General features: G+C 41.2%; 1 protein-coding gene across 1 annotated transcript in view; it reads right to left on the bottom strand.

Moving 5' to 3' along the window:
• Positions 1-16,393, bottom strand: part of MROH9 (maestro heat like repeat family member 9) — a 74,549-nt gene that overhangs the window by 8,995 nt on the left and 49,161 nt on the right. The window contains exons 11-20 of the mRNA XM_006767031.2: positions 15,507-15,656; positions 14,348-14,502; positions 13,324-13,489; positions 10,646-10,788; positions 9,539-9,676; positions 7,912-8,032; positions 5,285-5,422; positions 2,839-3,015; positions 767-919; positions 567-680 (exon numbers count right to left, since the gene is read on the bottom strand). Coding sequence (XP_006767094.1) covers positions 567-680; positions 767-919; positions 2,839-3,015; positions 5,285-5,422; positions 7,912-8,032; positions 9,539-9,676; positions 10,646-10,788; positions 13,324-13,489; positions 14,348-14,502; positions 15,507-15,656 — 1,455 coding nt within the window. The remainder of the gene's footprint in view (positions 1-566; positions 681-766; positions 920-2,838; positions 3,016-5,284; positions 5,423-7,911; positions 8,033-9,538; positions 9,677-10,645; positions 10,789-13,323; positions 13,490-14,347; positions 14,503-15,506; positions 15,657-16,393) is intronic.

Here is a 16,393-nt window from a genome sequence, read left to right as displayed (position 1 = left end):
CCCCCTCTCAGAGAGGCTTCCAGAGAAAAGAAACTAATTGCTTATATCAAATAAGGTCCAGTGTAAAACTTGAGATTTCTATGTATGAACTTTTCTGTTTGCAGGTATCATTCAGTTAATTATATGATTCGAACCTCCGCCCCTCCCCTCTGGACACCCCCCCCCTCCCCGGCCAGCCCCTGTCTTTCCAGCCTTTGGTTAGCAGTTAGCATGCTTCCAGCTGTCACTGCAGTTCATGCCGGCATCAGAGAACCAGCTCATTAGGCAGTGACCAGATATTTCCACTTTTTCTTTCGGTGATCTGAAAAGATGTTCCTACCTTTATACCCACCCAAAGATCCATGTAGCTGGGTTGGAGGAACAAGGGCTAGAGAGGATCAGTGTTGAGGAAGAGGAAGGGGGAAATGTTAATTTTCTCTGGCCGAAAGCCCTAGCTGTTATCACCCATTTTCCTTCGCCTTCCTTCTCCAAGATTCACCCTTGCCCCCAACACCTTTCCATCGTTTTGGAGATCCTTTCCTGTTCTTTCTAAAATGTGTGGTGGGAAACACCAAAGGGCCACTTACAATATTGTTGCAGATGTTGAGCACCACCATCTCAAAATTGTAATGCTCCATGGACTGTGAAAAGGTTGACCATTTTAATTCCAAGGCGCAGATTGCCAGTGTGTGTTTACATGCCTGTGAAGCAGAAAGCGGCCGATGAGCATCTCTTTGCTCAAGGCGCGTCCCTGCAGAACTAAGGAAAACGAGGTGGCAGGACTTACCATCACAACTCTTGTCTCTGTATCCTCCAGAAACAGGATCAGAGGCACCAGGGATTCGAGAACCACGGCGTTCAACATCCAGGTGTACTGGTTCATGTCCCTGAGCAGTTCACCAAAGTGCCGGATGGCCATGCTCTGAATGCCTGCGTCAGTCTGTCATTTGTGCACAGAAAAGTCGCATTTGAGGATATTTCTAGGTCTTCTTTCTTTAAATGGTGTGATATAACATTTATATCTATGTATACATGTATATGCAAGCATACTACACAAGGATGTATTTTACATATGTAGACACACGTACACATGTGTGAAATAATTATAAGCTATTTTTAGAAAAGCTTCACTTTGGGTTTGTATAGTCAGCTCCCGGTTTTATTTTAAATAAGACTTACTTACCAGAGTTCAGATTGCCTTTCAAATGTGAACAGTGAGTTTCTTAAATTTAGGAAGACAGTATTGCATAATGTCTTAAACATAGAAATTTCAATAATCTGTTGAACTTGGAGATAATTTTTCTAAAGATACGTAGAGTAACCATGCTGCATTCAAATGCCAGAGGCTTTTGCAGCGTGGCCAGTGAATTACCAATGGGAGCGCTTGGCATACTGACAGAACCAGGTTTCCCAGGGCTTGCTTATGCCAAATGGGAAGGTGATTGGGTTATAAAGGTCCTAGAAGAGAAAAATTGCAAGTGAGAAGAGGTCAGATTTTGAAAATATAATATTACCTCCCAGTTTTTCAGAAAAGTTTATGATTTCATATTTTTTTAAAAATCTATTCCTTTCTGTCCTCAGGAATACATCAGAAATATTCCCAACAAAAAACCCAATGGCTAATATGTTCCTTCCCAGGGGTTTACATTAATGGGTATCAAAGTCTAAACCAAAAGCAGTGGCTATTAAATCATGTCATAGGGGCTGGATAATGATATAAATCAGCGATTCTCAACCTTCCTAATGCCGCGACCCTTCAGTACAGTTCCTCATGTTGTGGTGACCCCCAACCATCAAATTATTTTCGTTGCGACTTCATAACTGTAATTTTGCTACTGTTATGAATCGTCATGTAAATATCTGATATGCAGGATGTATTTTCATTGTTACAAATTGAACATAATTAAAGCACAGTGATTAATTACGACAACAATATGTAATTATATATGTGTTTTCTGATGGTCTTAGGCGACCCCTGTGAAAGGGTCGTTCGATCCCCAAAGGGGTCGCGACCCACAAGTTGAGAACCGCTTAACACATTAAGCGCCCATCCTGTTTTGTCTTCCAATCACCAGTGACTGACAGGGTGCTTAACGTGTTAATATGTGTTCTTCTTCTGTGAAATCTCAGTAATTAAGAATATAAATTTTGGTAAGATGATTTACTATGAAATAATTCTCTGGTTCACAACTCATTCCAACAACCATTAAAAATAGATTCCATTCAATAATGAAGATAAATTAAAAAATAGATTTCCTCATGGCATACCAAAGTGTTCTTGCTTATTACAATAAATTACTGTCATCCAACTTGTCTGGAACACATTTAACATACAAAATGAGGATTTTCAAAATATACCACATTTTGATGTAGTACTTTTTAACTGAAAGTTTCATATGATGATAAGAAACCCATTTGGGGCATTACATATCATTTCTAATTCCCATAAGACACCTGCTACACCCTCTCTTTTACAGTTGGGACACTGGAACACTAAGAGACTGAATCACCCGCTCCAGATGTCATAGCTAGTAAGAGACAGAGCAGGATTGGAACCCAGGAAATCCAGATCCAGGGTTAACCAATATATAACCACGTAGCTACAATTTCTTTTTCATCCAAGGACAAAGGCTATTCTTTAATTCTCCTTTCTTATGGGTAGACTTTTCCAGGTTTTCATTAAAAAAAAAAAGACAGTACTTACCTGACTAATACTGTTATCTCAAAAAGAAATGGTGGCCCTGCACAAAATGACTGTCTTCTGTTGACTTATTCTGGGATATAATGACATTGCCTCAGCTGGTACTTCAGCTGAACTGTAAAACCTAATGATCTCACACATCTAACTGTGTAACTCACATGATCCATCAGAGGGAAGTAGCTGGTAGCAATTCTGGTGCACAAAGATGAGTAGGTCACCCTGTCCAGTTTGTTTAAAAGTCTTCGAAGGGTAAACAAGGCCCGAATTACAACAGTCTTGTCTTTGGAATAGAAGGCATCCAGGATGGATAACACTAAGCTGCAGACACTTTCTATCTACATATGAAAGGAGGAAAATGGTGGGGTTTGGGAAGCAGAAGGAGACTTGAGTTAGCATTTGGAATGCACACTTCTGCGTTTGGGTGTGCTGGAGCTGGCTCACAAGAACCAAGGGTCAAAAATTTTGTGAGCTGATCATTAGAAATCACTACTAAAAATTAAATGTCATAAGTTTAGAAACAAAAACAATGGCAGTAAATACTCAAAACATCGCTTCCTATTTATTTTACTATATTTTACTCTTATATGCCCTTGAGGTTATTTACCTGTATTACATCTGTATGAAGTGCTATGGTGCACCTCTTCCCAACTCTATGTTTAATGATGTCCCTTGGAGAGCCTGAAGTCAGTCATGCTGGGAGTATTTAAACCAGGGAAATTGGCCTTATTTCCATTGAGCTGATTGTTAAACATTTACCAACTTACTACTGGCAGCATGCCCTCTAAACTAGGTGACAGTGACCTGAGAGCTACTGTTTGGACATGAGAGCCACTGAGGTCCTGTGTCAGGTCATGGAAGTCAGTTGAAGATCAGAGACAATCAGAATGTAAGGCAAGGGAAAACATGAACAGGAGACACCAAAGGAGGAAAAGAAAGGATAGAAAGAAAAGTAAAAGAAATAAATACTATTTGCCAAAATAATAGCCAAAGGCCGCTGTGTCTGGCAGGAAAATTGAGTCTTTACCAATAGATAGTGCAGTGATGGCGAACCTTTTGAGCTCGGCGTGTCAGCATTTTGGGAAACCCCAACTTAACTCTGGTGCCGTGTCACATATAGAAATTTTTTGATATTTGCAACCATTGTAAAACAAAGACTTATATTTTTGGTATTTATTTTATGTATTTAAATGCCATTTAACAAAGAAAAATCAACCAAAAAAATGAGTTTGCGTGTCACCTCTGACATGCGTGTTGTAAGGTTCACCATCACTGCGATAGTGTATGAAATCTCTATCCAGTACTTTCACTCTCCTAAATAACCTTGACACCGAATTTCCCTTCAGGTGTTCCTAACACTGGGAAGAGTGCTAGACAAGGCAGTAACTAACTTTCTGTTCATTAAAAGAATGTACATCAACTTCTATGATTTATTTAAAGCAAATAAACCTTGGCTCATTTCCCTCTAAATGCAAAAATGGTTGCCCTCTGACTGGCTTAAGTTTTCAGAGATTATGTTTAATGGACAAACAAAGATTTGTTATTAAATATATTATTAAACCAACAGTGGTTTATAGAACAGCTACGCTCTCAGCACTGCGCAAAGGACACTGACGTTTACAAGGGAATTACAAAACATAGGGGTACACTTAGGTACAAAATTCCTGGAAGGTCAGATATAGTGACATGACTCAGCTGGAATAATATAGGGCAATGTCAGAATCGCCTGGAAAACTTTTGGAAACACAGATGCGTGGGCCCCAACCCCAGTATTTCTGATTCCATAGGCCTGAAACGTTGTATTTCATTTTTTAAAATTATTATTTAAAATATTACATGTCTCCTTTCCCCCCATCGACTCCTTCCCAGCCACTCCAGCCCCCCACATTGCATTTCTTTTAAGTTTCTAGGACATGCTGATGCTGCTGGTTCAGAATTATATAAGCACAGATATAAAATCTATAAGAATAAAAGGGTAATATGCTAATTAGACCGGACGTCATTCCGGATGTCCTTCCTGACGAAGCCAGGGCCGGAGGGAAGTCAGCTGGGTCCTGGGTCCCAGAGGGAAGCCGGTGCCGGCAACTGGGAGAAGGAAAGCATGAATTTTCGTGCATCGGACCTCTAGTATTGTATAAATAAGTGCGCATAGCTGATGTGGCTCTGAGAGAGATGAGGCTGCTAAAGATCAGAACAGTCAGTGGAATTTGACTAGAACTGACCATTGAAAAAGAAAAATGTGACTATGTATGGGTGAAGGAGAAAAGTGTTATTATCAGTGGAAGGAAAAGCTTGAGGGAGTGCTGGGAGATGGTGATTAACATGCATGCACATGTATATGTTGGAAGGGAAATTATTGCGTGTGGTTTAGTTTAGACTATAAGAAGGGTGTTCATGTAGAGTGATGCTGATAAATTCTGAGTGCTATGAATTATTTTCTGGGAAAAATATGAATTTGGTGATAAAGCCACTAAATTGACGTAACACATTCCTTCCAGTCAACCCAGATCCCTTAGTGATAAAACATCACTAAGGATATTGAGCAATATCAAGTCTCAGACTGTGACCTGGATGGTGCTGGCAGACACAAATCACACACACGCATACCTGGTTGATCACGGGCGCCATGGTGGCGATTTTCTGCAGGCTCAGTTTGCTAACTTCAGGATTGGAGTCATTGACCCAGTTCCTGAAGAGAACCATAAATTCTTCTGGGAATGGGTCCCTGAAGAATTTGTTGAGAAGCTGAAAGAAAACAGCTAATACGTTCCCAAGAAGAGTAAAGGCCAACGCGCAATTTCTGTTTCAGGCATAAAAATCAAGACATTTTCAGTAAAACTGGAACACAAGTCACACTCAAACTCTGGATACTTATACCTATTCCCACATATATTCCCATGGTGACATCACCCCACCGCAACTGGAAAAGGCATACTTTCCTTTTATAATCAGTAACTAATCGGTGGAGTGATATTTGGTATCATGTGAATACTGTGTTCTCCAGTAACCTTTCACTTAATGGTTTTAAAATTGTTAATTTTTTCTTCATTCATTCATTTATTACATTGAGACTTGCAAATAGTGATTTTTTTTTAATGTTTAGCATTTTTTCTACATTTACTGGTCGGTCTCTCTCTCTCTTTCTCTCTCTCTCTCTCAGCTTTCCAGTTTTGAGTATTACCCAGGACTTATGCATTAAAATGTTTTTAATATATTACAGTTATTTGCAGTTATTATTTCTTTTGAAACTCAAATTTGGACAGTAGGGCCCCTAACACGTTGACTCTTATGTTCTTTTGACACAATCCATCTACCTTTGAGCACTTCTTTGTTTGTGGAAAAATTAGATGTCCCAGATTCATCTTATATTTTCCTTGTCCCCTGAAATTATCCATTTCTTTAAGGAGACAGGGTTCTATGCAGTGAGTAATGGTATTGAGACACCATTAGAAGCGGGTACTAGAGTGCACTAATTGTTATTGGCATATTATGTCTTTTGGGTCTTTCTTTACTTGAACTAGGAAATATATATTATTTTTAGTTGTAAGTTCATTTTGGCAATGCTTATATATTAAATTCAAATATAACACAGTTTGTGTTAACTTTTTACAGTTTTATGTTTGCATCATTTTTCTCTTACTTGGAAAACCTTGGTGCCTCATAATACTAATATGTGTACTTACTTGCCTTTTGCAATGCATACCATAGCTTTAAAATTATATCAACATACAATATTAATTTACCTCCTGAGTAAAAGTGAGTATTTTAAAAAATATTTTTGTCCTTAAAATATATCTCAATAAGAATGTATAGTCAAAGCACTATGTTCTGAAGTTATTTTAGGAAAGAGAGAGAGAGTGAGAGAATATCATACAATTTATTGAGAAAACACACTAAGGTCATAATAGGCAAGTAGACAAAGAACAAATGAGATTATTCACAAAATGGAACTTTAAAGACCAAGGTGGAAACACATGATTCAAGAAAAAAAAAGTTATGATTTAAACAGAGGTAATAATATTATCCTCATTTTTCATGCATTGGGATCATGTAAATTAATATTGTATGTTGATATCATAATTTTAAAGCTATAGTATATTAAGATCATGTAAAATACTATTAGAATTACTGTAAGAGCCAGGAAATTAGCTGAATTCAAGAAAATAGTTTAATTGCCCTGAACATTCAGCAACAATGAGCTTGAGAATCTAAATTAAAAAGCCACATTCACACTAACAATTTAAAATAATATAAGCTAACTTGATTCCATAATTAGTGTGTAGAGTTTATATGAAAATGACAAAATATTGAAGGAAAAATAAAATATTATAAAAATATCAACTTTTCATAAGCTCATAGCATTAATGTAATTACAGTATTTTCAGCAAAAGTTTATTTTTCCTCAAACCTAGCAAAGTTGTTTTAAAATTTAACTAGAAGAACAAATATATAGGAAGGAAAAAAGTTTTAAAAAGAAGAGTTGAGGAGAATATGGTTTGCTAGATATTAACATTTATGCAAATGGCCATAATTCAACAGTGTGATGCTTCCACAAATATGAAAATAAATGGAACCCAGGAGAGTCACTTGAGACCAACACTAGAATGTGTGCTTGTGTGTGTATGTATATGAAATAATATAGTTAAGGTAGTATCACCAGTGAGTAGTGAATTTAATGCATATTAATTAAATAATGCTTGCTTAGGTAGTTAATTATCTAGGAAAACTAAAGTTAGATCCAAAAGGATTTCCTCAACTTGTTTGACTTTAGTATGGCATTACAATTTATGGTGTAATATTCATCTACAAAGTAATAGAGTTCTACATCTTCATTTCACCCAGTTGTTTGGCCCATTCTCACCCCTGCCCTAGAAAGCCTAAAGTATTATTTAGATGCCAGATGTTACCTACTAACTTTAGTAAACTAAATTATCTCTCAATATACTTTAACAGGCATGCAAAGATATATGAATAGTATTTCAAAAATGATTAGTTTTTGTGCAAATCTCCAGGGAATGACAAAAGCCAACTCCTGGAGCAGGCTGAGGGTTCAACTCTCCCATATTCCTGATCTGTCTCCACCTTACCCCCTCAACCTCAGATATCTGTCATTGTCTTAACTTGTGGTAAAATAAATATTCAGAGAGGGAGATAAAAGGCCGGCGTATTGGGTAAGTTTGGGTAAGAAAAGGGAGTAAGAACTCGGTTGTTCACAGTCTCCTAATAAAACTCACTTCAGTAAGGAAAATTACTGTGATCACACCCTCCTCTGTTCTTCTAGGACCTTCCACTGAGAGCTTGTAGAGATAATGTAGGGTCTCTGGAAATTGCGGAAAGTTATGTTCAGCGAGAGTTCTGGAAAGAGGAGGCACTGTATTAGTAAAGAAGATAAGAACACTTTCTGCATCAATAAATGCTAATAGTGGTAAAGAGAGAATTAGTATCTTTATATTTTGTACCACCCAGGTAATAAGAAAGATATTCTCTGAAACACCCTAGTCCATGGGAAACGGCAGCTCCAGTATGAATTCTACACAGACCAGGGGGAAGGATATATACCTGGGTCACTGACGACATCTCTTAACATCACTGCTCTTTCCTGTCTCTCATCCTGTGCCACAGAACAGAATGCCCTAAATTACGGCAACCTCCCATCAGTGCCAGACCAAAGGGAGAGAAAATAAATACCTTGGCAATTCCAGATGGCCATGCAGGTCACCTTTTAGTTATAGACTAAGTCCTTCCTTTAAATGATGCAAGAAAGGAGAGAGTTGGTGCTATCCTGGGTTACTCTGGAGAAGAGGTGGTGAGCCCTAACTCACTAAGCCATTCTCCATGACACACTTGGGCACTGGCTAGGCTCACAGCTGCCCTGACATCTGGTGGGGATCAGATAGGTCATGGCAGGATTGGGAAGGATGAGGTGGCACAGATTCCATTTGAAGGCTCCGGGTGGGGGCTCTAATCCAGTGCTTCTGGACATGAATGTGCACACAGATCATCCAGGGAATCTTGCTAAAATGCAGATTCTGATTCAGTAGGCCTGCCGTGGGAGTCTGTATTTGTATGTCACAGGTGTTGCTGTGGCTGCTGGTCTGTGGACCACACTTTGAGTATGAAGATCCCAAATTACTAAGGACAGAGTGACTCTTAATAACTGGGGGCCATTTCCAGGGTGTAGATGAACTACACTTTGACAAAACTAGATGTGTTCCTGAAACCCATGTGCAAATAAGAGCACCAGGAGCCCAGAGACCATTTGGAATGTACTTTCTGGGCCAGTCACAACTTCATGGTCTGTTATGTTATCAAGACTATGTATCCTGATTCTTGGTCAGCAAATCTGACCCCTATAATCAGAAGCTTTCTATTTACTAATAGACTAACTAGAAAAGAAAAAAAGGAATCTTTCTAGGACAAGAAAAACAAAAGTCCTCTTTCATTATGCTTTCCCAAATTTATTTGTCTCATTGAGCACGGGTTTGATCAAACCCCTTTCAAGAGGGAGCACAGCAATTACTGACTGATGCCTACAGAGCAGGAAACTGAACAATCGAGGAAAGAAAAATTAGATTCAGCTCTAGATGTCCATATCAGAAGGAGAAACCTGTCCTGCAGAGAGAGGGAAGTTAGGAATCTGTATCACCAGGTACAAGGGCAGGAAAGGGAAAACTATTCCAAAGTATGAACCCCTCCAGATAGTGAAGAAGTAGGAATCACATGGCAATTCAACTCATTAGGAGAGATTTGGAAGTTGGAGTGGGTATTGATTATGTTCCCACAATCAGTGGCTTTACTGAAGAAGGACGGAGAAGGTGGGACAGAGACCCAGAGCCCTGTACCAAAAGAGCCTGTTCTTACTTGGCAACGAGGTAGGTCCCGTGGAGGTGAAATAGAGCCTCGGAGGCCTGTTTCCAGAAATTCTTTCTCTTCAGAGAAAGGTCCACCTGCTGCAGTCCGGAGCAATTCAGTAGCACTCTGAGGGCGTCCCGGGCATAGCTAGGGCCCCAGAGGAGAGCAAAATCATCATCTGACAGTGGTCTTCCCATAACCAAGTACATGGGACCTGCCTTTTCATTGCATCCTGGGCAGGATCCTGGTTTGGGGAAAGGGAGTATTTGAAAGGAAGGAGACTGCTAAATGCTATTTCTCTCTCCTGATTAACTGTACATGGGGTATGGGTTTCTGCTAAAGTTGTAGCACGTACAACCTGGGATTGCTTATTTGTTTATTCACTTTTTAACAGCTTATTAGCAAAAGACGTTCAATGATGTGATACCTTGCTCAAGGTGTCTGTTGATTTTATTCCTTGGATGCTTTACGTAAGTAGCACCTATTCTCATGTACCTGATATGTATGCTTGAAAGGCAGAGTAAATTAAGTATCTGAATGGGACTGACTGACTGTGATTTTAGAGTTCCACGTGGCCTACAGTCCATACCAGATAAGGGCAAATAGCAGACAGTTGAGTCCGTCCAGATTTTCCCAGAGAGCAGCAGAGCTAACTGTACTCTCTTGGGTAAAAGGGAAGAGCTGAACCTCACCCAATATGGACATGCGTGGCAGCTATCACAAGCCCACACACCACAGAGGACACTTGTGCACATTATCTAACATGTACAATGGCCCTGAGAGAGCCCTATCCCAGAGTACAGGGCGGAGTGGGAACAGGCTGCTCCCTGTGCTCTCTCTGCGTGGTGGCCTCCCATCATGGCAGGAATAACCCAAGTTCTATGGAAGTGGTTCTTTATACACTGCACCCACACTCAGCAAAGGTCCTGGCTAACTTCTAGGTGCTCAGGGGAGTTACTTTGCTGAAGGCATTTTACCCTTTAGAGGAGAGAAAACATAATAAATGCATACACTGCCCACAGGATTACAAAGACTCCACTTGAACCCGAGGGGGTAGAAACACTGAGAGCAGGAAGCAAGCTCTCATTCAATCTGAAGTAACCACTGCCAGCTCACATTAAGTTGTGCTCTGAATCCATTTGCGTGTTGCTGCTGTAGCAGAGCTGAAACATGAGGGCCATCAAGAGCTGAGGGAAGAATTGGGCCACTGCTTTCTTGTAAGAGCCAACGGGCAACAGTGTGCACAGGGCCTGGGACGCCTGCAGGGGAAGGAGACAGAGTCAAGGATGTCACCATCTCCCTCTGAACCCAGTCAGCCTTAGTGAGGACAGGGGGAGGGACTTGGCAAACCCCATCCCCACCTCCTTGAAGCAAGCCTGAAGCATGCATGTGTTCCTTCATCCAATAGCAGCTGCTGAATCCATTTTGTGCCAACCATTCCATGGCAGTGAGGTCCCAAAGCACTATGGGCAATCCCTACCTTGCCACCAGACCAGCAGGAAGCAAGCTGGTCCCCAAGGAGGGCATACATCCCAAGGACCCCTTCCTCTGTGGCCATGAAGACTAGTCCTACCAATAACCGGCCCTTTCTGTGCTTAAACAATCCAGGGTAATGAGATAGTAAGGGAGGTAGGCCAGGTCACTAACACATTGTTTGGCCCACTGACCGACCACATCAGAGAAACACATCTCACAATCTCACGTTTGTAGAGCACTCTCCATTATTCTCTACTAGAGGCCCAGTGCACGAAATTCGTGCAGTTAGTGGGTGGGGGGAGGGGGAAGCCTGGCCTGTGCCCTCTTGCAGTCCAGGAGTCCTTGGGGAATGTCTGACTGAAAGCTTAGAACCGCTCCCATGGGGAGTGGGCCTAAGCTGGCAGTCAGATATCCTTAACGCTGCCGTGGAGGCAGGAGAGGCTGCTGCCACTGCCGCTGCACTCGGCAGCCATGAGCCCAGCTTCTGGCTGAGCTGCCCTTACCCTGTGGGAGCACACTGACCACCAGGGGACAGCTCCTGAGTTGAGCAGGATCGGGCTGAAACCAGCTCTCTGATACCCCCTGAGGGGTCCCAGATTGCGAGAGGGTGCAGGGAAGTTGGCCAGCCAGAGAGGGACTTCAGGAGGGCTCCAGGGCATGTCTGGCCTGTCTCACTCAGTCCTGATTGGCCAGACCCCAGCAGCAAGCTAACCTACGTTCGGCTCTCTGCCCCCTGGTAGTCAGTGCATGTCATAGCGAGTGGTTGAGCAGCCTTAGCATATCATTAGCATATTATGTTTTGATTGGTTGAATGGAAGATTAGATGACTGGACACTTAGACTTTTAGTAGTTGCCTGGTGCATGAAATTCGTGCACAGGGTGGGGGGTTGCCCTGGAGCCCTCCTGAAGTCCCTCCCCTGCCGGCCTGGTTGCCTCCAACTGCACTCCCCTACCGGCCTGCTCTTGCCACCAATGGCCCTTCCCTGCCAGCCTGATCTCGCTCTCAACTGCTCTCCCCTGCTGACCCAATCACCCCTAACTGCCTCTGCCTGCCTGATCGCCCCTAACTCTATATCTGGACTGATAGCCATATGCACTATACTTCCAAACCAGTCATTAGAAAATTGAACTGTTTTCTTACACCTTACACCAAACAGCTGTTGCCCTTAAAACCCCTCCGCAGCCCCACCTTAGGTTCTGCCTTCAAAGTTCATCCAGATTAGGTTCTGATTGGTCGGTTTTTATGCCAGTCAGCAGCAAAAGCTCCGCCTCTTAGGCAGCCATTGGCTCCTCACACTTTTCACCCAGATTTGGTTCTGATTGGTCGGTTTCTATGCCAGTCAGCATCTCCGGGCCTATCAATGGGCCTGATCAGAGAGGTGGGCTGATCAGCAGCCCCAGCAGAGGCCTGAGAGAAAGAGAGGCACGGCTGCTGGCCAGGCCTGGAGCAAAAGAGAGAGGCAAGTGCTGATCAATAGCTGCCATGGCGGCTACGGATCAGACCCTGCTTCTCTCTCTAGGCCTTTCTTCAGGCCTGATCCTCAGCCCCTTGGCAGTCAGTGCTGGGTCAGAGCACCCACAGCTGTGGCAGTCAGTGCTGGGTCGCCATGACAACCCAGCACTGACTTCTGGTCGGTCAAGCCTTTGGCTGTTTTGGATGTTACAGACCCTGGGTTTTTATATATTAGGATTACATAGGATATCTCTGTAAGACTCAAATTTATTCCCAGAAATGGTGGTTTTGGTCCTTGGGAGATGTATAATGATGGACACAAATGAGATTAGGTCTTCCTTAAGATACTTATAGAAGTGTGTATGATCAGCTGGTGGCTACCTCTTTGAAACCATCTTCCACACTGTCACCCTTGCTCAATTCTGTTTGTCCTCCTTGCCTTCAGTGATATACCAGGTGAGCTCCCATCACTATAGAACTTTTCCCCTTTTCTCTGTCTACATCTCTGTTGCCCACATACCACAAAGATCTCTCCCTCACCTCATTCAGGTCTCTCATTAGATGTCACCTCAGCAGAGAAGCCCTGGACAACTTACCTAAACCCTCCCTGCCCCTCCCCTTTCACCACAGCACTTTGTATCTCTTCTAAGCTTCCTATCATCTGACACATGACACATTTTTGGGTTCATTATTTGTGCGTCTCACCTGAGCATAAAGCTTCATGAACAGAGAGTAGCACATAGTAGGCACTCAATAAATATGTGTTGAATGAATGAAGGAGAGCAGGACTGTGAAAGGAAGTATGACTGAACTGGAGGGTAGATGGGAATTTTCACCAGGAAAAAGAAACACTCGTCTTATTTACCGCCACAGGCATCATATTAGTAGCATCCAGCGAGGAGCGTCTTCTTTCCAAGGCGCTGTCCTGTATTTCCCCAGGCTTTCCTTTCAGTATCAACAAGATGGTCTTCAGCACATAGGGGGCCACGCTTGACTCGTTCCCAGCTGCATGCCACATCAGTATCAAAGTGCTGCCAACACAACCCACTGTACAATGAGAATCATAAGTGGTTCATTTCCTACTTAATGCTGGGACATGAATCAGGAGAATGGTCTTGGTTTTACATTTTTGTTTTTTGTTTTTGTTTTTTGTTTGTTTGTTTGTTTAGCAAAAAAGACACTGTAGACCAATCCAGAACAAGCTAAAATTCCCATTTTCAAAGGATCCTCTGGAGTCACTTGTCTTTGGAAACAGAGGAAGAATTTCAGTAATTAAAAATACTGTCGACATAAAATAAATAAAATACAGTATGCAAAGCCTGCAAGTTCATTTCCTGTTTAAATATCTGTTAAGATCAACGTGAAGCACTGATCAGCTTTCTGCTCCCAATACTGTTCCTCCCACCTTGTGACTAGTTTGTCCAGGGATAATAGAATATTTAAAAACTGGGATGGATATGCAAATTAATATGTAAATAAACACACCAGTTGAAAAAACAAACTAGGTAAAAACTAAATAAATAACTATATAAATTAAAAGATTAGAATATTAAATAGCAGTGCCGTTTTGCCAAATGCCACGTATTTAACTAGTGAAATGGATGTGACTAGAACCCAAGCTTCTCAACCTCCAGGCCCCTAGCTCTTCCCCTACATACCTGGCCACTCTTCAAAATTATTATTGCATTGCTCATTCTAAAAACTTCTGCGTACCTCTGTGCTGAGGAATTCTTGGTATCTTGTCAGTCCATGCTGGGTTCTGAATGCTATTGCGCAGTCTCTTTGCATTTAAGTTCCTATATGAGGGCATGGTCCCCTGGAATATGTCCAGAGAGATCTGACTCTGGACACTTTGAGCAAACCCTGTGGAAGGGGTGAAGGAGCCTTACTTGTCTGCTGGGACTGGGTAGTCCATAAGCTGAAAGATGACCTTCTTCGGCGAAGTACGCGTCAATAAGGTGATGACCTTCAACATAGTTTGCTTCATAATATGAGTAGAATTCCCAGACAGTTGCTCATAAATAGTATTCACAATCTTAGACACCTGGAAAAGTCATTTCACAGGTCAAGAGGACTCTCCTGGGCATTTCTTGGACTGAAGAATTCGCTCCTTCTCAGAATAACCAAGGCAGCAATTATCACACAAATAAGTACTGTTTATGTGCATGGCCACACAATGCAAAACATGTGTTTGGATGAGGAATAAACATACCTGTGCATTTATTGACAGTGGGAAAATATTTTTTAAAAAAGTTTATTTTGGGAGTATAGATGACTTTATTACATAAGACATACAAGCTAATGATAGAAAACATATAGTTCAAATATTTTTTTTTAACCCCTTCCCCAACAATTTTTTTGTTAAAAACGTTTCTTTTTCAGACTAATTTTTTTATTTTGGTTCTATATAGTATTTTTGATGCTGGTTATGAAAACAGTTTGTAACTCGTCTTCCTATAAACCATATTTTTTTACCATATTTTCTTAGTATACTCGTCGACGACTGAAAAAGAACATTTTGTGAAAACGAGTATACACGTTTCTGCCAGGGAAGGGGTTAAACATATAGAAAGCTATATGTTTAATATGTGTTAAAACAAATATTTTAAGAAGAAAGTCAAAATGTGGAACAGAATAACAATGGAACCATATACTTCAAATTTATTTTGACAAAGTAGAAAAATCTACATACCGGGCTCTACAAATTAGGTAGCCAGCCCTACAGCAGAATGAGGGACCTTGAAAACTTTCCTTAATGGTGATTTGAATTATAGTTGTACTATTTTATTGTTATTAATGTGCTTTTTAAAATTTGAAGCAAATACAGGAAAATATTATGATTTGGTGTGATTGGTGGGTGAAATGTTCATTATTTTCTAAGCTTTCTATATACTTGAAATATTTCAGAAAAAGAGCCTCGTTTAATTAGTGACATAATGATGCAATGGCAAGGACTATATATGCAAAGATGTAGCTATATAACAAAAGCAGCAGGAGCATTTTAGAGGGTAAGCTCTGGGCTCCCCTGCTCGTTGTCAAGGATCTTACCATGGTGACCTTGTTGGCGTGGAATTCTAGAGTCAGTTTTAGCATGGTGGCTGCCTCCTTCACCATTACAAGATTAGGCGAATTGAGTCTCATAAAGAGATTCCACACAAAGTCAGTCAGCAAGGATGGCACTAAGGTTTGTCCTATACTCTGAAATAAAAAAAGAGAGAGCCATGACCTCAGGCCTTACCTACATCAATGTAACCTCAGACATCACGAGGAAGTTCCAGGGCTAGGGAGGGCCACATGACTTTTGTGGGCTCTAGGCACTTTTGCTGTTGTGGGCCTCTTCCTCCATTACAAAACGTTAAAAATTATAATTTACAACGGTGTTGGTATTAAGATGACTGTAATTCAAGCTAAATTATATTTTTTCCCCTTGATTTTTTAAAGCAATTAAAACATTTTCGATACACCTCTAGCCAGGCTCACCAAGAAACAAAGAGAGAGGACCCAAATAAACAAAATCAGAAATGAAAGAGGAAAATTAACAACAGACCCCACAGAAATACAAATGATTGTTAGAAAATACTATGAACAACTCTACTCCAACACACTAGACAACCTGGAGGAAATGGACATATTCCTAGAAAAATACAAGCTTCCAAAACTTAATCAGGAAGAATCTAAAAATCTCAATAGGCCAATAACTATGGAGGAAATTGAAGCAGTTATCAAAAAGCTTCCAGCAAACAAAAACCCGGGGCCAGATGGCTTCACAGGGGAGTTTTACCAAACATTCAAGGAAGACCTAAAACCTATCCTCCTCAGACTATGTCAAAAGATCCAAGAGGAAGGAACACTCCCCAGCTCATTCTATGAAGCCAACATCACCCTAATCCCAAAACCAGATAAAGACAATACAATGAAAGAGAATTATAGGCCAT

Source organism: Myotis davidii, unplaced genomic scaffold (genome assembly GCF_000327345.1).
Source record: "Myotis davidii unplaced genomic scaffold, ASM32734v1 scaffold580, whole genome shotgun sequence".
NCBI classification, from domain to species: Eukaryota; Metazoa; Chordata; class Mammalia; order Chiroptera; family Vespertilionidae; genus Myotis; species Myotis davidii.
This window is presented reverse-complemented; position numbering and strand designations above follow the sequence as displayed.